Source organism: Parus major, chromosome 3 (genome assembly GCF_001522545.3).
Source record: "Parus major isolate Abel chromosome 3, Parus_major1.1, whole genome shotgun sequence".
Lineage (NCBI taxonomy): Eukaryota > Metazoa > Chordata > Aves > Passeriformes > Paridae > Parus > Parus major.
Window position 1 is genome coordinate 110468193 of NC_031770.1, and position 21589 is coordinate 110489781.

The following is a 21589-nucleotide window of genomic DNA, read 5'->3' on the forward strand; positions in this document are numbered from 1 at the left end:
TTCTGCAGAGTGTCAGGAACCCTTCCTGTTCCAGCCACGTGGATTAGACTGAGCCAGGTCTGGCTCCTTCCACCCTTCCTGCCATTTTTAAATTCCCAAATGTGGCCTTTCAGAGGATGTGGAACCTTCACGTCCACGTTGGGAAATCACATCCAGTGATGCCTGCCTGTGCTGGGTGGGCTTTGCAACAATCACTGTTATTAATTGAAAACCAGCTTGAATACACACACACACAAAACCTGTAACAAGAATTCCCTGAGCAGCATCCCATGGTGAACTCCCTCTGAGCCCAAGCAGAGAGATAAATCCAAATTTGTGCTTTTAACTCCTACAGATGTGCAGCAAACGAGGGGAAGACTATTAGGGAATGAAGACTGAGATCTCTCTCCAGAGAGCTGAATCTGTCCTGGTGACTCCAGGCTTAGCAGGAGATACAAATGGTTCTGTTTCACTGCTTTGTTTTAATGTTGATTTGTTTGTAGTCTGCCCGAGGTACTAATTGGTGTTTTACAAGTAAAAATACAAAGGTGTCTGCCCTGAAGAACTCACTAACAAAAAGCACTGCAGTAATGACAGTCAGATTTTCTGCCTAATGAACCAATCCCTTTGATAAAATCTCTACCTCCTGGTGAATTCCCTGCTTTGATTTCCCCCTCGACTCCCATCTCCTTTTACACCTCACTTTGTATTCTTTTTCCCCTCCGCTTTAAATTTTGGGGGCGGTTCTCACTCTAATCAACATTTTACAGCGCAGCTCCTGGAAAGAAAGTGAATCACCTCTTTCATTGGGAACAAACAACGCAGGGCTGATGTTGCAACTGTGGATATTTCAGCTGAGAAAGTGGAAGCCCCTGGCCTGGCACTGGATTTTAAGAGGGATGGTGGCCTGTCATTAGTTTTTAATCCCTTCAGCATGCTGCGGTCGCTAACAGGTTGTAACACGGATGTCAGTGCCTGCATTTGCAATGCTCATACCCAGGATAATAATTGAACAATTCCTCCTCTTCAGTGCTGTGTTGGCTTCTTACCACCTATGACTTAGCATGGATTCTTGCTTATTTTTTTTTTTTCTTCAGGAAGTGTTGATTGCTGCAAAAATATTCGTCTTAATGGTTGCCATCAGCATCTTATTCTCACTGCTTCCATTTGGATGTTGTTGCCACTTTTCCAGAGGTGATTTCCTCTCTGGAAAAGGCTCTGTGGCTGCTTCTTGTCTGCTTCAGCACTAAATATTATTCTAAATGGTCTTTAGTGGTCATTTATACCGTTGTTACTGTTTTCCTGTTTCACATTGAGCCTGCTTCCACTTAAATCAACTTAAATCCTTTTAGCACAAGTCCTGTTTGAATGAAGGAGCTGAGAAATGTCTGAGAAATCAGATTAAGGGTAGCTGGAATTAATGGTAAATAGTTCTGACACACTTGATTTTGGGGAGCTTTGGACCAATCAGCATTCCAGGGATTTCTTTTTAACCTCCAACTGTGTGATATACTGCATTCTAAATTGTCCAGCTTCTTTTAGATACGGTGTTTTGGGCATGCAGAAGCATCAGTAGCATCCAGTAACAGGCTGGATGAACTCCTGACTTTATAATTTTACACCATTTCATATTAGGTTCTATTTTACCCATGTGTTATTATTATTTTGGTTTTATTTCAACTACTTAAAGGACTGCTTCTTTTTTAGTCTGGCTTCCAGGTCAGCTAAGGAACAGATGATTTTTTTTTGTTTGTTTGTTTGTTTTTGAACACTCAACATCTTTGGAAGTGTTTGGAAGATGTGGATGTGGCACTTGAGGATGGGGTTTATGGGTGAACATGGTGGTGGTGCTGGACTGACTTTTCTAACTTTAATGATTCCATGATTCTGTGATTTTTTTTTTGTCTATTCCATCCTCTCTCACTGATTTGAGGCACAATCCACAGGCAGACAGCAGCTTCACAAATATGAAGTTCCTACTCTTTGTGAAAATATATGGTTGCATGAAAAAGAAAGACAAATTGTTTTCCCAGCTGGGTTCAACTGTATCATTCGACATCAGAGAATCCACATGGAGGAAAATGTGTTAAAAACTCCATAACCACAGTTAGAGCTTCTATCAGAACCTGTCAGAAGCTTTATCAGGTCCAGGGTCATCCAGCCACAATATCCAAAGCCACAGGAAGTGGAATTGCTTTGCTTAGAGTTACCACAACCATCCTTTTCTAAGTGAAAAGCAGAGCTCTCACCTTGGAGCAGCTGTGACCTTCAGCTGTGCTTGGAATGACTTCGTGGAGAACTCCCTGGCTCCACCCTCCTGCTTTTCTCAGGACATTAAGTGTGGGGTAAGGAAGGGAATGAACCTGAGCTGGCATTGCTCAGTCACTGCAGGGATTTGGGATGGGATGATTTGGTGGTGGAGGGACCACCCAGCTCTGGAGGCAGCAGGAGGGATCAGCAGAAGGCAAACCTGAGGAAAAACAGGGCAGGGGAGGATTAACTGGAAGGAGGCAAAGCAAAATTAGCAAGCAGATTTAAGGTGGATTTTAGAGTGTAACTGGGGGTGAGCAACATCTTTGAACCTTCTGTGTTCCTGCCAAGTGTGGGGACAAAGGTCTGCTGGTTGAGGGGATGCTCCCCATCCCTGGAAGTGTCCTAGGTCAGGTTGGACAGGGTTTGGAGTAACCTGGGATAATGAAAGGTGTCCCTGCCTGTGGTCTTTAGGGTCCCTTCCAACCCAAACCATCCTGTGATTCTTTATTTCCCTTTTCTCTCCACCAGCATCAAGCAGGAATTTCTTTTCTTTTGGCATCTTTTTTTATTTGCTTCAGGACACTTAGGACTTCTTGGTGAGCTTTTCTGAGCCTTCCATTATGGATTTGAGACCCCAACCAACAGCACTTCCCTCTCAACAGAACAGGAGGGGGCTGGGGACAGCCAGCTCTGTGTTGGGCTGATAGATCCCCGAGGGATCAGCCAGGTGGGAGTCAGGCTCTTCTCCCAAGGGACAAGTGTCAGGACCAGAGGAAATGGCCTCAAGCTGTACAAGGAGAGGTTTAGATTGGATAAAGATAGGAAAAATTTATTCATGGAAAGGGTTGTCCAGCCCTGGCACAGCTGCCCAGGGCAGTGCTGGAATTCCCATCCCTGCAGGGATTTAAAAGCCATGTGGATGTGGCACTTGGGGACATGTGGCAGTGGTGGCCTTGGCAGTGCTGGGATGGTTGGGCTCAGTGATCTCAGAGGGCTTTTCCAACCTCAGTGATTCCATGACTGTTTTCCTCTGCTTACCTGCAGACCGCAGAGCATTAGGAACAAACGAGACATTGGGAACAAATTGGTCTTCCCTTTAATCTGACATTTCCTCTTGAGTGTTCATTTTTCTCCTCATTCCTGGAGCAGTTTGCTGCTGAGCTCTGATAAGTATCCCATTCCCACTTCTTTTCCAGAGCTCCTGTGCCAGGAGACGTTCCGGCTTGGAACGCGTGTGCTGCCTGCAGGATCACCTACCTGGCAATTATTTGTATTGTTTTGTACCCACTCAGAGCTTTAACCTGCAAGTCCCTTGGGGCACAGCTTCTGTGTTTTGTGTGGTTCACTGAGCAACCACAGAGCTCTTTGCTCCCCTCAGGGCATTACACAAAGTGTTAATAATAAAATCCTAGGAAATCTATCTGGAATTGCAGGCCTGGGGATTTTCTCATTGTCGGGGTTTTTTTTTTGCATTGCTGGGGAATTGCTTTATGCAGTTCCATAAAGCTCATACTTGGTGTAGTGAAAGACAAGTGTGCCTTTAAAACTCAACCAGGTCAAAACCAGGGATGCAGTCATCACCAAAACAATTTAAAAAAAAAAAAGGGAAAGCACCTCTGCTCTGGAGCCAGGCTGGGAGAGCTGGGGGTGCTCACCTGGAGAAGAGAAGGATCCAGGGTGAGCTCAGAGCCCCTTGCAGGGCCTAAAGGGGCTCCAGGAGAGCTGGAGAGGGACTGGGGACAAGGGATGGAGGGACAGGACACAGGGAATGGCTTCCCAGTGCCAGAGGGCAGGGATGGATGGGATATTGGGAAGGAATTGTTCAGGAGGCCCTGGCACGGTGAAGCTGTGGCTGGCCCTGGATCCCTGGAAGTGTCCAAGGCCAGGTTGGATGGGGCTTGGATCAACCTGGGATAGTGGAAGGTGTCCCTGCCCATGACAGGGGGTGGAACTGGATGAGATTTAGGTTCCCTTCTAACCCAGCCCCTTCTGTGATTTTGTGAAAAGCAGAGCAGAAACACAAAAGTCAGCCTTGGAAAGCAGCCCAAAGACAAGAAATCCAAGGATGGGTATGGAGGTGGAAAATGAGGCTCTTTACTCCCAGGAGAGGAATTCCAGGAGAGTGTAAACCCCAGAGCAGGCTGGACAGATACAGATGTGAAACAAGAATAAATCAAATATTTTCACCTTTAATGCTTGGAAGATCAGGACTGGATTGCCCATGGGCAGAAAAGCTGAGATAAGATCCTAACTGTGAGTGTCTCAACATTACAGGATCAGACAATCACAGAAAGATTTGGGTTGGAAGGGTCCTTACAGATGACTGAGTTCCAGCCATGATGTGGCTTTTTGTCAGTTTTGAAGGACAAGACCTCTCCTCTTGGACATTCAAAATTTCCTTTGCCACTGAAGCAGGCCTGGGAAATGTCTGTCCTGTACATGCTGATCTGAGCTGTTCTCTCCTCAAATGACCTCAGGTTAAAGCAGGTGAGTTGTTCTGCAGGTTGGCAGAGCCAGAGTTGTGCCAGGGATGGCAGATTTCACAAAATGACCATGAGGATCCTTTGTCCCAGGTCACAGCAGACGTGCTCTGTCTTGCTCAGGCTGCAGGGCTGGGTGGGACATCCTGGCACTCTCAGGCTCCAGGGATTATCCATAAATTAGTGCCAACTGCTCCATTGCAGGTTTTCCAGCTGCTTTGTGGCTGAAATGTGCTGTTCACTGTCCTGTTCTCAGTGGGGATCACCTCAGTTTGGTGTTTCAGGACAGGATCAGTGGTGGGTGGATCTAAAATCAGAATTTCAGAGTATGCTCATTGTTGACCTGCTGAAGGCTGTAAAATGTGGAGATTTAATCCCAGCCTTTCTCCCCCCTCTTTCCTCAACGCTGTTCCTTCTCTGTACATTCCAAATGCCATATTTTTCCATCCCCATAACCACTCCAAACTGATCATTTATCCTTTTCTTCCCTTTCTTCATCCTCCTTTATGCTTCCTTGGCTCCCCAGCAGAATTCTGCTTCAACCTAATTAGAAACCTTGTCTAATTGCTTTGGCACCTTATTTTTCAGTATTGAAGGGATACTCAGGACACATAACACCTCCTAGGAAGTGTGCAGGAGCCTGGAAGAGCTTCTTACAGTAGGAAGCCTCAGGAATTGGAATTATTTTATTTGCTGCTGAAATAAGAGCAAGATTTTAGGCATTCCCTGAGAACCATTCCCTACTGGCTGTTAGGGGGTGTGTGGATGGAAACCCAAGAATAGGTTCTGTCCTTGTCTCCTCCAGCAGTTTTTTTCATCCTAAATGATGTCATGGTGTTGGTATTGCATCTTGCTCGTGGTTACAGTCATCCTGTCTTTCCTTCCTTCGGTGCTCCCATTGCCAGAGTTAATTTAGAACCAAATTATGAGCCTTTCACCTCCAATTCTGAGATTTACTGTAGTGTTCTCTGTGTAAATACTCACAACTGCTCGTGTTTATGAACAGGGAAAAGCAGCAATGCCTGGAAATCCAAATAAAGTCAGAACTTTTTATGTCTTCTTTAAAACACAGCGTTCACCTTTGCTTTTGTGCTGCCTTGGAGGAGAATCTGTGCCTCCAGGAACTTGGAGGCTGCGAGCACGGAACAATGCAAGTCTCTGCAGAAATGGGGCTATGATAACTTGGCTTTTTTGGCCTACATTTCTCAGTGGTTATTATTTGTTAATTATGTTGTAGAGTGCTCACAAGTGGGCTAATTGCTTCCCCAGAGAGCTTGCAAGGAAATGATGGACAGAACAAGGGCAGGATGTTACACATCTCAGATAGCGAGAGGGTAAGGTAGGACACGGCAGGATGGGTAGGGAAACACTTGGAGCAGCATTTTGAAGCTGAGAGAAGAAGAAGTTGGGTTGATTTTTGGAGGGGAGGATGAGTCCCAGTTGGAATTGATCTGAGGAGCTGATTGTCAGAAGAGTTGTTTAAGGAAGCACCAGAACTGAAGGCAGAAATGAGGAAGAAATGCAAGAATTTATAAAAAAAAAGGCTGCAGAGAGGTTGTACCTGGCTGGGTTGTGCTGTGTGAATCCTTGAAAACCAGGATATGATCCTTATGAACTGTAGGCACACTGCATGAATGGTATTCCTTAAAAATAAATCACATTCCTCAGACAAACTCTTTTCTTCAAACCCTTATAGATGGGAGAGAAGGAAAAAAATGTGCATACAGACCTGCTGTTGTATTTCAAAATTAATTCTCATTCTTGCTGTTTGTGCTTCTGCATCTGTCTTTTAGCCTACACAGGAGGGCCCTGCTGGTATTTATGGTATTTCTGGTCTGTCCTGCCCCAAATTGTGAAGTTCTGATTCATTTCCCTGAGAGCTCTGAGTCCTCCTTCACACCTGCTTGGAGGAAAGGAACCAAGCCTGTCACTAAAAAGTGACAACAAAGTGACACAAGGTATTTCTCAGGGGCTCCTGGGCCACTGCTGGTGCTGAAAAACAGGAAATGGCTGTCCCCTTGCCCAGAGGTCTGAACTGGTTTGGATCCATGGATCAGCCCTCCCACAAATCACCCTCTCGGATCAGAGGCACAGAAGGGGCTCAAGTGTCGATTTTCCTTTTGAGAAGCATTTTCTGAGAGGAAGGGGAAAGGAGCAAAGCTTTGATTTAAATTACCTGCTTCTAACGATCCTGGAAACACTTTATTTGTACACAGATCTGCTTTTCTACATTTATTATTAGAAAAGGGCCAGAAGAAGAGTTTGACATAGGCAGGTGTTGTTTTCAGATTTAGAAGCACGTGTGGTTTCCTCTGGCAGAAGCCAAAGCTGTGATGCTGTGACTGTGCTTGCTCTTGGAATTGCTGCCAGAACTCCTTTCTCTCCTCTGGATGCTTCCAATGGTTTTTATTCCATCCTTTCTCTCAGCATCCCAAATCTTCAGAGCCCTCGTTGATACCTTTGCTTGTATTCACAATCTGGCTGGCCAAGCCCACTTGTTAGTTCTTTTGGAGTTCTGTATCTGTGGAGCGCAGGAAGAAATCCTGAACTCGAGAGTCAGTGAGGGTTTGGTCTCCTGCATCCTTAATAGCAGCTGCCCATTCCACACATGTTACAAAGGGACAATAAAAGGTGCCCAGGGAGTGACAGGACATGTGGAGAAGGCTCCGATTGCTTCTGAGCGCAGCACAGCACCCACAGTACTGGGGACAGGGATGACTGTTTGGACATTTAGAGTCTGGATTCAGGATTAACAAAACAATCTGCATTGATTTGCATCCTGGGCTGATCCAGGGTGTGGGCAGCAGAGGAGGGGAGGGATTCTGCCCCTCTGCCCTGCTCAGGTGAGGCCCCACCTGCAGAGCTGCCTCCAGCCCTGGGCTCCAGCAGCAGAAGGATTTGGAGCTGCTGGAGAGAGTCCAGAGGAGACCACAGAGATGTTCCAAGGGCTGGAGCCCCTCTGCTCTGGAGCCAGGCTGGGAGAGCTGGGGGTGCTCACCTGGAGAGGAGAAGGATCCAGGGAGAGCTCAGAGCCCCTTCCAGGGCCTAAAGGGGCTCCAGGAGAGCTGGAGAGGGACTGGGGACAAGGGATGGAGGGACAGGACACAGGGAATGGCTTCCCACTGCCAGAGGGCAGGGATGGATGGGATATTGGGAAGGAATTGTTCCCTGGGAGGGTGGGCAGGCCCTGGCACAGGGTGCCCAGAGAAGCTGTGGCTGCCCCTGGATCCCTGGAAGTGTCCAAGGCCAGGCTGGACAGGGCTTGGAGCAACCTGGGATAGTGGGAGGTGTCCCTGCCCATGGCAGGGGTGGCACTGGATGAGCTTTAAGGTCATTTCCAACCCAAACCATTCTATGTTTTTTCTCCTGCCCACTCCTTTAAAATACAATATCTGAGACTCCTGGTGATTTGATTCCTCACAGATCTATCACAGAAATGCTGCTGGGTCAGGTCTGTGTTTGGTGTCCCAGCCCCAGGCAGAGGTGAGTGGAATTCCAGGGTTATTTCCATCCTTGTTCATCTGGGACACCTCTGTGAAGGATCTCAAGGCACCTTACAAACACTTTATAAAGCTGATAGCTCTGCTGTGAGTTTCATGCAGTTGATCAGGCATGTTCTGTGCTTTGACAGCCTGTGCCAGAGCTGGAGGGAATATCTTCTCCAGGGTTTCTCACCAGCTGGGAAGGGAACTTGGGAAACGTGACCTTCCCCGTTCTGTGCTCGCTTTGCTGGACTGTACTTCCTCTGTTATTCAAGGTGAGAACACAACAGTTAGAATTGATTTAGGTGCTTTTTGGGAAGATGAAGTCACTGTGTTTGGATCTCTGCATCGTGCCAATAGAGAGATCCTAGGGGAAATCTCTTCCTTTAGTTTTGTTTATATCCAGTCTAAGGCACAGATGTAATTTGCAGGGAAATGCGAAGGAAGAGAGGCTGTGCTGGCCTCAGCAGAGGAGCTGGAGTGGAATGAGATGTCACAGGGATATCTAAGTGTCTCTCAAGATATGAAAAAATATAAAAATCTCTGCCATGTGCTGAGATTTTTAACTCTTTCCTTATGTGCCTTCAGCCTTCTGCACCTCTTGGGAATTATCCCACGGTGTGTATTCCTCCTTAGCCTCAGTTCCTGGATTTTACTCGCTGCCTTTGTTGTGCAAAAACTTAAATAAATTTGGTTTTTTTTCCTGAAAAGTGTAAGAACAGTAGGAGGAAGTGTGTGTATGCCCTGTGGGACACAGTGCTGGGATTCCCAAGCTGCCCTTGGAAGTACAGGTGCTGTGGCCTGACCAGGATCTGCTCAGGACAGCTGGAATGAATCCCCAGGACTATCGTTGCAATCAAGTCCCTGGCCAAGATTTAATCCATTGCACTTTTGCAACCCTGTTGTTTCCTGTTCCTCTGGTGTTTGCAGGCTGGAGGCAAAACCTGGCTGAGTGTCACAGTTTTATTGTGCAGCTCCTGTTTCACTGATGGGATCAGGCTGGGCTCCAGCTCATCCTACACCCCTGGAAAGGGATTGTTTATATCACAAACAAATGACATTTTGCTTACCAGGAGTATTCAGCAAGGGAGATGGGGGCTTTCTGTTTTGTGAATTATAAAAATGAATGAAAATTGTTAAAACTGGCCTCTTGGTGAGGTACAGGATGAGCTTTTGAGAAAAATAAATAATAGAAGGGCAAGACAGGCTGGGAGGATTTGGATGTGTTTTAATAAAATGCAGCACCATGGAATTTAAAACTGAAATAAAAACTGAATCAGCAAATACAATGTAAATGAAAATCAAGCACCTGTAGACTGCTGCAGTGGGGTGAGATGTTATGTGGTGATAAAACCTCATTAGGATGTGGTGCCATATCCAAGGCCAGGCTGGATGGAGCTTGGAGCAGCCTGGGATAGTGGAAGGTGTCCCTGTCCTTGGCAGGGGGTGGAATGGGGTGGGCTTTAAGGTCCCTTCCCACCCAAACCATTCCAGGACTCTGTAATCAGAACAGGGATATCCTGAAGGATGGTAAAACCTCTGTCTTTGGAGGTTTTACCACTAAGAAAATTGGAGCTGGTCTAACACTCACAGTAGTTCTGCTCCAGAGGTCAGTCATTCTATTAATAACCTCCAGATTATTTTAGGCTTAGATTTACTATAATAAAACTCCTTAGCCTTTTGATTGCTAGAGAAACAATCTGCTCTTTTGTAGTTGCAAGTGTAGCAAAAATGGATCTTCATAATTCCATGGAAAAACATTATATTTTTTAAAACTTTTCCTTGTCCCCTTTCCATGAATTACTTCCTAACCTCTCTTCTTCTCCTTGCTGGGTTAGAGGCAGCTGATGGCTCATGTGGAGTGTAGAAGTTAATATCAACTGCAAGACAGCAGCTGATGTTTCAGTATATTCTGGCACAGAATTTATTTTAGCAGGAAAGTACTTCTCTATAGTAATTGGAATTTGTCCTTTTAACAAGTGTCATTCATCCAGGTATTGGACATGCAGGATTTTCATTCCATTTCCCATCAGTGGATTCATTGTTCTATTGGCACTCAGGATAAATAGTAGTAAAATTAAACCTTCCTATGGATATGTGGCAGGTCCTGGTGATGACACCACCATGGCCAACAAAAATAGAAGTTGCAGCTGACCTGAATTTTTACCACTTTTGTCCAGGCTGAGTATCCCTGCTTCTCATCTCGTTGATTAAACCCTTGTTTATTTTAACAGGCTGCCCATGAAGTGGTGGAATCATCATCCCAGGAGGGATTTAAAAGCTGGGTGGATCTGGCACTTGGGGACATGGGCTGGTGGTGGCCTTGGAAGTGCTGGGGAATTTTTGGACTCAATGGTGTGAGAGGGATTTTCCAACCTTAACAATTCTGTGATCACCAGGAGGTGAAATTGTGTCCCTCTTTAGGTTTTTGAAGCATTACAGGACTGAGAGATGCTCCTGGAGCCCAGATCCCACATTTTCCATTCCAAGCAAGGATTAACTCCCCATAACACTTCTCTGGTAGTTGTCTGAGTTGATTTCAGTGGTTGAGACTCCCAGTGGTTGTTGAGGCTTCACAAAGATGCTGATTTCTCCTGCTGGCAAAGTTTTCCTGTGGATAATTCCATGTGCTGCTTGTCCTTTTCCTCATGAGCACTGGGGAAATTGTCTGGTTTTCCCTTTGCATCAGCCATTTCTGTACTGGGAGTCTGTTCTCATCAGCTCTTCACAAGATGCTGTCTGCAATAAACCAATTTTAATCAGGTAAATTAAAAGCATTAGAGCCTCCTGGGTACCTGTTCTGATGCCAGAATTGACTGCAGAACTGGTGGTATGTGGCCTTATTTATGCATGTATTTATTTTAATCCTGCTTAAACTCATCAGGCTACAGGTCTTTGTTCACCCTCTCGCCTGTTTGATCCCAATCCAAATGTTAATGCTCCTACTTAACTTGAAGTTGTCAACTCCTTAAAGCAAGACTCTGTCATCGTGGATGTCTGCAGAGCTCCAGAGTGACTCTTCAGGAATTACCTGCAGCCATTCCTGGGATGGAAAGATACAGGGATGCCCTCAGCTCTTGCCTGTCACGTTTTTGTGCACTGCATGGGGGTCCCACCAACCTCTTGGTGAGGATCTGCAGCAGCAGGAACAGAACAGGATTGTTTTAATCTATTTGTTACAGTTTCTCAGCAAGAAAGTTGGTAAGAAAGGCAGGACAGGGGTGGCTGCATTTTAAAGCTAAGAGTGATCCTGTGTTTTCCATGGAACCCAGGCTCCATGTGCTTCATCCAGCCCACTTTCTGTAATTTAAGTGAGAACCAGCTTTATTCTGCCTTTTTGCTCATCCCTTCTGGACTTTGCCTTTGGTGTCGTTTTTGTGAATCAGGGTTCACAAAATTGTTGTGAATTAGTACCAACAGTACAACAGTAAAATTACTGGCCTTAAGTAATAGTGGTTCCTATGTAGCAGACAGAGATGGTATAAGAGTTTCTTTTATTCCCCTATTTTAAGATTTTAAGTGCTAAAAAGGAAATATTTGCATTCTGAAGAGGAGGGAAACGTCTCTGAATGAGCCCAGGCTGTTTCTGTTGCTCCTGTTGTTGCCAGCACCCTTTGCTTTGCACATGGGTTCTATCTCACTTTTCCTCCTGGGATAACATGCAGGTGCAGTTCATATTTTGAATATTAACTGTAATAATCCCAGTTTTGGGTTGGAAGGGACCTTAAAGCTCATCTCATTCCCACTTCTGCCATGGGCAGGGACACCTTCCTCTAGACCATCAAACCCATTTGATTTCATGAGGTGTCTAAATCCTTCCCACTTTGGGCTTCTTCTCTTGCCAAACTGCTTTCACTGATGTGAATTCCTTTGATAATTGACCATAACCCCCTGTTTTTTCCTTTCACTAAATAACTGAGAGGTGCTCTGAGAGTGGGATGCCCTAGAGGTGCAATCCTGATCCTGCAGGATTCGAGGGAACCAGGATTTCCCTCTGTAAGTTTAGTGTACTCCCTTAATGATTTAATCAGCAAGTGAAGAAAGGCAGAGAAAAACACGGTGGTACAGGGAGTGCTTTATGTCCTTTAGGTTATTTTCCATACATTTCACTAATTACATAAGCAGATGATATTTACAGGAGACTTCTGCCTGTAATTGACCTTCATCTCTTCCTGTGCACTTCCCAACCTCTCCTTGAATTTTCCTATTATTTCCTCTTAGTCATTTCACATTTAACACCATGTTTTGAGCAGTCCTTTTCTTTGGCTTGGGACCATCCTACCAGCTCCCCATTCCCAATTCCTTCTCACTTCATCCCCTCAGCTCATTTTTGTGAGCAGTTTTGGAGCTCATGGCACAGACAAACATATTCCCCAAAGCCCAGTCTCCAGGTTTCTCTCCAGTTACAGCACAATTGCTCTTTCTCTTTTACCTGATCATCAGTTCTCTGGAGCAAGAATATTTCTTTCTGTCTTTCATCTGGTGAAAAATTGTCTTTCAGAAGCTGCAGCAGCACAATCAACTTTTAGGAATATATGCCTTATTTTTCTTTGAAATTTTTCTCTGTGTTGGGTCAAGCAGGGGAGGAGTTGCATAAACTGTGAGGGGTTAGAGAAAACCCCTGGTTAGAGTTCAGCAGTGTTCCCATGGCTACTGGGACAGGTATAGCACGGAAGCAGGAATACCTTGGCATTTAACAGCCCTTCCAGGTGATTTATGGTTTCACATAAGCTTTTCCTAAACCCAGAGGTTTTCTAGGGTTGGCACCTCTTTGCTTGTCTCCATGCCCTGTTAGTTCTGTGCTCAGTGGCCCGTGGTTATTAAAATTCTTATCAATAAAGGAGTTTCTGAGCAAGGTTCTTATTTTCTAAACTCGTACATACCTTTGGAACTCCTCTGCTTAACCAAAGGAACATTTGTTTTTATGCCTAATGTACTTCATGAAAAGAAAGAAATGTGTAGAGTTCAGGTAATATTTGCCTTCAATTACAGTAATTAAGTTGTCAGGAGTTGAAGTCACCAAGGCAATGAGGAAATCCTTTCCTGGTTGGCCAGGGGGTTACGGGTGTTCTGGGCCCAAGTGTGTTTTACACATTGGGGTGGGGAGGGAAACGGGTCTGGTCGAAAACCTGGGAGTCTGTTTGTCCTTTTGCAATCCAGGGTGTCAAAATCCTGCTGTGGGGGGAAGGAAAATGACCCTGTTTGCCTGGGCTTCAGCAGGGGAGGGCCAGGGAAGTGATTGTCCCCCTGTGCTGGCACTGCTGGGACACCTCCAGTGCTGGGGACAGCTCTGGGACCCTCCTGACAAGAGAGACCTGGAGGGGCTGGAGCGTGTCCAGGGCAGGGAACGGAGCTGGGGAAGGGTCTGGAGCACCAGGAGGGGCTGAGGGAGCTGGGAAAGGGGCTCAGCCTGGAGAAAAGGAGGCTCAGGGGGCCCTTCTGGCTCTGCACAACTCCTGACAGGAGGGGACAGCCGGGGGGTCGGGCTCTGCTCCCAGGGAACAGGGACAGGAGGAGAGGGAACAGCTCAGGCTGTGCCAGGGGAGGTTCAGGTTGGACATCAGGAGGAATTTCTCCATGGAAAGAGTTATTAAACATTGTTAGGGGCTGCCCAGGGAGGTTTGGATTCCCCATCTCGGGTGGTGTCCAAGGAAGGGTAGTACATGGCACTCAGTGCTGGGTGACAAGGATGGTCACAGGATGGATTTGGTGGTGTTGGATCTCTTTTCCATCCTAAATGATCCTGTGATGACATGGGATTCTCTACTTGTAAGGTTAGATCTTATTAAAAACAGGTTTAATATAAATGTAGCTCGACCCATTTATCCTGGGAATTCTGTCTTGTTAAACTTCTGCTGCAGCTCCCCTTTCAAATGTAACTGTGTGGAGATGTGTGTGGATACATCCTCTTTTTCCCTGTGTTCCACATCCCTTTTCAGGCTTCTTTGCCAGAACTCAAATAGTTTCAGTTACTTCATAACCCTTCAGGAACACTACAACATATCCCTACAAGAAAAGTCCCTAATTTTGATAAGTGCCCACACAAACATCACAGGAATCTCAAGTGCAGCCTTACTTTCGTTCCACTGGAATAGCTCTCTTGAAAGCAGATGGATGAGGAAATCACCACTCGTAATGCATCACTAATGACACCAATTTTTGCATTCCTGCTCATGGGAGTAAAGGTTATGGGTGCATAAGGATCCAGACCTGGAAAACCTTGCTCACAAACCCTAATAAACCCCACTTCAGCCAGCAAGTTTAACGATGCCCTCAAGAGAGCCAGGTCCCTTATCTGCAGCATCATGCAATAGCTATAAAGCGTAGAGATAAGTGGGGTTTTATCTCCCAGCTCTCTGCTGGCCTTCCCTGAGTATCAGGTTATGGCAGTGAAAGTGGCTGTGAAATCTGACTGCTCTGATTTGGGCAGGCAGCATTCAGGATGTGTGGGCAGAGTGGATGCCATGGATTACCCATCCATGCATTTATGAATGGAAAAACAGGGAATTACCTGACTGGAATCCCCTGATGCAGATTTTGTAGAGGAGATTTTGGTGAGGATTCTACACCATCCTTCCCAGCTTTTCCCATCCAGTGGGGGGTACCTGGTTCTCTGTGGTGTGTACAAAGTTTAAAAAAAAAAACCCAATTAACGAGCTGAGGGAGCTGGGAAGGGGCTCAGCCTGGAGAAAAGGAGACTCAGGAGGGACCTGAGGCACAACTCCTGACAGGAGGGGACAGCCGGGGGGGTCGGGCTCTGCTCCCAGGGAACAGGGACAGGAGGAGAGGGAACAGCCTCAGGCTGGGCCAGGAGAGGCTCAGGTTGGACATCAGCAGGAATTTCTCCCTGGAAAGGGCACTCAGGCACTGGAAGGTGCTGCCCAGGGAGGTTTGGAGTCCCCATCCCTGGAGGTGTCCCAGGAAGGTCTGGACGTGGCACTCAGAGCTCTGGGCTGGGGACAAGGTGGGGATTGGGCACAGGTTGGGCTCGATTGTCTTGGAGCTCTTTTCCAACCTGAATGATTCTGTGATTCTGTGAAAATTTGGGACATTTCCAAGAGTCATTTGCAGCAAAAGGCTGTACCACAAAGACTTTGTTTTGAGTGCTTTGGTATGTATGTGAACAAGCCTTAATTTCAGCTGCCTTTCTGGTTTGTTTCTTTTGTAAATCTCAGACAATTTAACAAATTATACATTTCCATCTTGTGGCATTTGTTGCTTTCTCAGTCAATTCTCTTCATGCCATCCATAACATCCAGCTCCAGAGCTATACTTTGCTTTTAGTTTGATATTTCCTTTCTACAAAGGAGACTCTTCACCTGCAGCTGGAGATGAGCAGCTCTTTATTCCATGTCTGCAGAAACCTTGTAAGATGTAACCTGTGATGTTGTTTGTGCCATCTGATAATGTGTGATCAAATGGAGCCTGTTTAAATAACAACATCTGGGACACCCTGACAGCAGAGCAGCTCCGAAACAAACATTTCCAAAGATCAGATAAGATGGAAGAGATGCCTCAATGCTGGATTGCTCCCTGGATCACAAGTTCCTTGCTGAAGAGTTATTCCAGGCATGGGATTTCCTTTGTGCCACAGGCTAATGGATTGTAGTGGATCATTTTTCATGCTGGTTTATGTCTTGCAGAGACATGTGCTTTGTAAAGTCAGTGTAATGCACTGAGTATGACAGTGGTAGACATGAGTTATGTAGGAGTAGGTAAACTAAGGAACTCAAAACAACTGAAAATTGTCTTGGCTTGTGTTCTCTTGCTGGCTTCCCTCCTTCCACCTCTTTTCCCTAAACCCACAGCATCTTTCACATTAAGGGCTGCCTCGCTTCCACCCAAATCTGCACTTTCACAGTTAATTTTCAAAGCACCACGTTGCTTTTCAGTATTTTCCTTATTAGTGTGCAGAAAAGCAGCATTTTGTTTAAAGCTGTGACTCCTGACTCACTCCTGCTCCTTTGTGTTCCCTTGCAGGGGGATATTGCTGATCCTGACTCCCAGGAAGAGAAGAACAGCTGGCTCTCCAGCCCTGGAGATGGTTCCAATACAGTGAAGAGTGTTCTCACTGTCCAGGAATATTTCGCCCAGCGCATGGCAAAGCTGAAGGGATCCCAGAAGGAAACAGAAACAAAGGTGGAACATTCCAGCCCAGCAGCTGATGAAGCTGTGGAGCCTTCAGAAGAGCTGGAAACCAAAGTCAAAAAGAAAAAGAAGAAGCAGAAGAGAGATGATGAAGCAGAGTGGACAGAGGACTGTGAGAAACCAGGGAAAAAGCCCAAGACAGGGAGCTCGAATGGAAAAGAACTGGATAATCCACTAAAGGAATGTCACAAGAGGAAAAAAAAGAGGAAACATAAAGAAGAAAACGAAGGAGAAAACATCAGTTGTGATGAAAATACAGGCAGTGGAGAAATTTCTGTGGGAATGTCTGAGGGGGAGGAACTCAGCACAGAGGAGCAGGAGGAGAAGCAGAAGAAACGCCACAAGAAGAAGCACAAAAAGCAAAAAGAGGAGACAGGGGAGAGTGGGGAAGGAGCAACCAGAAAGAAAAAGAAGCACTGCAAGAACATTTAACCCTTTCAGGCTCAGGGGTTGAGTCTGTGTTAGAGAGGCTCTGTGTAAACACAGCATCATTCCAGGCTTGGACACTGCTCCAGCTCCAGCTGGGACAGCCTGGATCTAAACTCAGGCTGGATCTAAACTCAGACTGGGTCTAAAATCAGGCTGGATCTAAAATCAGGCTGGATCTAAAATCAGGGTGGATCTAAACCCAGCTCTGCCAAGGGAAAATGGGGCAAACAGGAGCTTCAGTGCCACGTTCAAAGGGGATCCACATGGAGGATTAACACATCAAGACTGTGAAAGGCAGGGAATGACTTTCTGCTGCTTCACACTGACTGTGTTTTTCTCAATCCAGGAAAGAAAAATAAAATAAAATTACCCTAGTACTGCCTTTTTACTTGTGAGAGCCCAGCTCTGCTTCTGGAAGCAGGAGGGGGTTTGCAAAGCTGCCTGTGTTTTCTCATTGATTTTTGCAACGTGGTGTCCAATTCTTACATTCATCTCTTTTTACATATAAAATGACTGTTATTTCTTCCCAAAATGCTTACTCTGATTAAAATTTTGCTCCTGAGTGTCAGCACTGAAGGATGAAATAAAAAGACCTCTCTGTGCCTCCAAACCATTCTCAAACAGTTGTAACTTTGCACCAAAGCTAAAGGAAATGTGTATGAACCTTATCATTTATTAACCATGCCTAAATCTTTGATTTCCAGGAAATACTCAGGAGCTGTTCACAGGTACCTCTGGAATCCAGAAAGCTGCCTTGGATAGAGTCAGGTTTGTTCCTGAAATTTGGAGACCAATAGAACTTGAAAGCACAGTCAGATTGCTATGGCCATTCACACATTGAAAACTTGCAGTTTGGATTTATAACCAGAGCTTGTTTCTCATTGTAAGCCTGGAAATAAGGAATGCTGGAACTGGGCACTGCCACAAGCAGTTTTATGGGAGATCTGAAACACTCAGCGTGACTTTTGGCATTTTAATGTCACTCAGAGCTGTCAGAAGAGATGGGTAAGCCTGGAAGTGGTGGAATGAGAAGAAGGATTCACCATCCTGGTGTCCTGTTCTGATACTTCTTCGGCCACAGCAAACTTGACAGCACAACCCTGAACACCAAGCCAGTTATCCTGGCAGAATCCAGCATCCAAATCCATGAGCTGCTCATTTCATCCAGGCCTGGCTGGGTTTCATCAGTGTAAATCTAAAACATCCCATTGGCTGCTCTGCTGAAGAAAATGGGTACATTTTTATATTGTCTCAGCTCAGCAGAGTTGCTTAACATGGTCTGAGGAACATTGTCAAGATGCAGATGTTAATAGGGAAAAGAATTTCCTTAAGCTGCCTTTATTGTGCAGTGGAGGAAGCACCCAGACCACATGGATAGTTTGGTTGCAGCTCAACTCCTCCTTTTTTAAGATCTCTTGGTTTCCAAAGCACCTTTTTTTTTTTTTCCCTGCCCTCAGGACATGCTCATTCACTGCAGCAAAATGAAGTTTCACTTCTTGTATGGGAGAACAAGATGCCTTTCCCTGGATTTCACATGCCAGGGGCTCTAACCCTTGTTGCATCTCCTTTTCAGGCTGTACAATTATTATTCACCATAATCTGTCTGTCCCTGGCTTCCTTAAATGAAATACCACCAAATACCATCAGTTCTTGTCAAACTGGGAGGAAACTCCATGCTTGAGGTGAAAAAATTATCTTCTCAGTGGAAGAAGACAGTAAAATAATGTTTTATGTTAAACTGATGCATCCCTCCCGATTTCTTGCTCGCCACAAGTCAGATTTTTTATTATTAATTTTGTTATTAGAATCCAAAAGCCTGATTGTTTCCAGTTATTATTTTTTAACTCTTAACCCAACTAAACTTTACAGCCTCTCTGGGATTTCAGTTTAAAAAGGTGCTAGTGAAGGAATAAGGTTTCCTTCTCCAGATACTGCTGGGCTTGTTTGTTTGTTCCCTCTGTGAATTTTCATGTTTCTGTGTGCTGATTCTTGTGGGTGCTTGGCCACATTCCAGTGTCAGTTACAGGAAGAATAAAACCAGCAATAAAGCTTTAAATTTGTGCTGTTGCTCCTGTTAAATTCAGGATACCCAAGACTTAAATCTGGCTCAGATGAAAGTATCAGCTACCAATGGAAGATTCTCCATTTCTGAAATAAATACACGGCACTTTATCCCGGGAAATGTGGAATTTTAATGTGCCCCAAGCTCTGCATGTGGTTGTAGGAGGGGAAAATCATAATAAATAAATAATCATAAATCATAAATTGCTTGGATTTGACAGAGGCAATTTATTTAATTGCTCTGCTCTGTGTTTGTGGTCAGCATTACTCAATGAAAAGCTCTTCTTACCAGATCCTGTCCAGTGACATGGATGATTCGAACAAGAGGAACATGTTTCAGAGTAATAAATTACATATAGATATTTTGGTTTGTTTGTTTCTAGTGGGTTTTGAGTTCGGTTTTAACCCAACTCCGGGTTTGGCAAAAAGGCCTTTTTTAGAAAGCACAAGAAAAAGAATTACGTCAGTGCCCAGATGGTGGAATTAGCAGAATGCGAGCACAAAGGAACGACTCGGTTTCATTTCCGCGAAAATCAGACTTTCAAACTCCGAGGCCTTTTGTTATAAATTCGTCCATTGTACTCACAGAATGAGGTGGCTTCCAGTGAAATTACCTGGACACCAAGGAAAATGAGATTCCCTGCGCTGCCGTCGCTCCCGAACGGCGAACGACGCACGCGCAACAAAGATATTAAAATGTTTTCAGTTTTGGTAACCCCGGGTCAGCAGTGACTGAAGGAAATTTTCCTTTTTGCTTTGGGAACATTCCAACACTGGTTTCTCCTGAGTTGTTCCATTCTTTGCAGGGATAGGGCTGTTCTTGGCTTTGAGGCTCGGAATTTGCTGCGGGATCCACGGCCAGGGAGGTGATTGGCAAGTGCAGTGTTAGAGCAGCAATAACAGAGGTGGAATTGTGCTTGTAAACACCTGCAGGCACCAAACTACCCTGGGAAGTAGAGACTGTGGAAAAATAGTCCTGGTACCGTTGTTGGACCCAAATCTGCGTGAACTTTGGAGTTTTGTCTGACTGTGGAGCTTTCCTTGGAGCCAGGGGTGGGAGATGGCACAGGAGCACCCCAGGTGAGGGCCCAGACATGTGGTAAAGGCAGAATTCCTTGAATTTCCTCCCAGGATGTTCCAGCTCTCATGCTTCACACACAGCCAGCTTAAAGCAGAGGCAGAATTGCAGAACCATGGAATCACTGAGGTTGGAAAACCCCTCTAAAACCATCCAGTCCAACAATTCCCTCAGCACAGCCAAGGCCACCACTGACCCATGTCCCCAAGTGCCCCTTAGTAACTACCAGGGGTTTTAAAGCACAGATGCAAGGCACCATTAAAGATTTCAGAATTTCAGAATGGTTGTGTTTAGGTGAATTTGAGTCCATTGAGATGCAGCTGCTTTGTGACTTTTGTGAATTTAAGGAAGTTCAGGTTGGACATGAGGAGGGATTTCTCCATGGAAGGGGTGCTCAGGCATCAGAAGGGGCTTCCCAGGGCAGTGGAGGAGTCCCCATCCCTGCAGGGATTTCCAAGCCCTGTGGATGTGGCACTGGGGACACGGGTCAGAGGTGGCCTTGGCAGTGCTGGGGAATGGTTGGACTCGATGTTCTCTCAGGGATTTTCCACCCTAAACCCTTCTGTGGCTCCATGAAGCGTTTGGGGACAGCTCAGCATCGTGTCCATGGCTGCAGTTCTCCTTTCAGCTGCCCTGGTGCTCTCTGCCTGCAGCTCCTCAGCTCTCAGCAAGGACAATTAGCTGCATTCATCAGCGTAATTAACCAATTTTCTCCTGTTTAAACACACGAGACCGAAGCTGTTGCAGCATCCACCTTCAAACGGCACAATTTACGTCACGAAACCTCCGGACCTGCCAACACCGAGGGGAGGAAGGAAGCTCCAAGAAGAGAGGGAAACCACACAAAGTATTGGAAACACCGCCCAGCATCACACCTGGCTGGAAAAAAAGATCTGGGAATAGTGTATCCTGCTGGATATGGGGTGAGGATTGTGGCCATCCAAAGCCATCCTTTGCCTAATTCCCCCTCAGTCCCAGGCAGGGACCCCTAGGAAAGGTCAGAGCTCAGAGAACACGGGACAATAACCAAGGCTTTTCTTTCTCTACCTGTTCCATCCCGGGATAAATCAATTTTTTTCTTGGATCAGCAAACTTTTAGTGATGTGGGACTGGGGAATGCAGTACAAATACACAGGTTTGTGGTGGCAGAAGTGGGAATATCGTAAAACAAATTGAAGCTCCCATTTCTCAGCCAAAATCTGCTTCTGAATCACTCAAATACATTTTTCTCTTGTCTTTATCCATCTTTATAAATTTAAAGGTGTGAGAGAGAAACTCTTCTTAGTTCCTTTTAACCTAAAGGCACTAAAATATATATTTTTGTAACCTTAAAACTGCATTTTAAATGTTGTAAGAGCAGAAATTTTCAGCACCATGCTGAAAAATTTAGCATTTGGGGTGGGGGGGGGGAAGTTCTCTGCATTTTCCTGTTTAATGGGAAAGCTCTGGGGTTTTTTACCTAGAAAATAACTGGTCCAGGTGGCAATCCCTGGGGAAAACCTGGTGGAATCAGGGAGGATGGGCGGTGCACAGAGTTGGGAACTGCAGCACTGGGGGAATCTTCTGCTGGGAACCCCCAGCTCTCTCTGCAAAAAACTTCCCTTGGGAGCCAAGAGTTTCATCAATAATTAAGGAAGATGTGAATATTGAGCTAATTTAGGATTTGCACTTTCTCACAT

At 45.6% G+C, this 21589-nt stretch overlaps 1 protein-coding gene across 4 annotated transcripts in view; it reads left to right on the top strand.

Moving 5' to 3' along the window:
* PINX1 (PIN2 (TERF1) interacting telomerase inhibitor 1) overlaps positions 1-19194 on the top strand; it is a 61350-nt gene extending 42156 nt beyond the window's left edge. For 2 of the 4 annotated variants that reach the window (XM_015620964.1, XM_015620963.2), the window contains exons 7-8: positions 8344-8469; positions 16175-19194. In XM_015620964.1, the coding sequence (XP_015476450.1) occupies positions 8344-8469; positions 16175-16774 (726 nt within the window). In that variant the 3' untranslated portion in view covers positions 16775-19194. The remainder of the gene's footprint in view (positions 1-8343; positions 8470-16174) is intronic. The other 2 variants (XM_015620967.1, XM_015620965.2) reach the window with 1 other exon arrangement.
* Positions 19195-21589: the final 2395 nt, after the last annotated feature.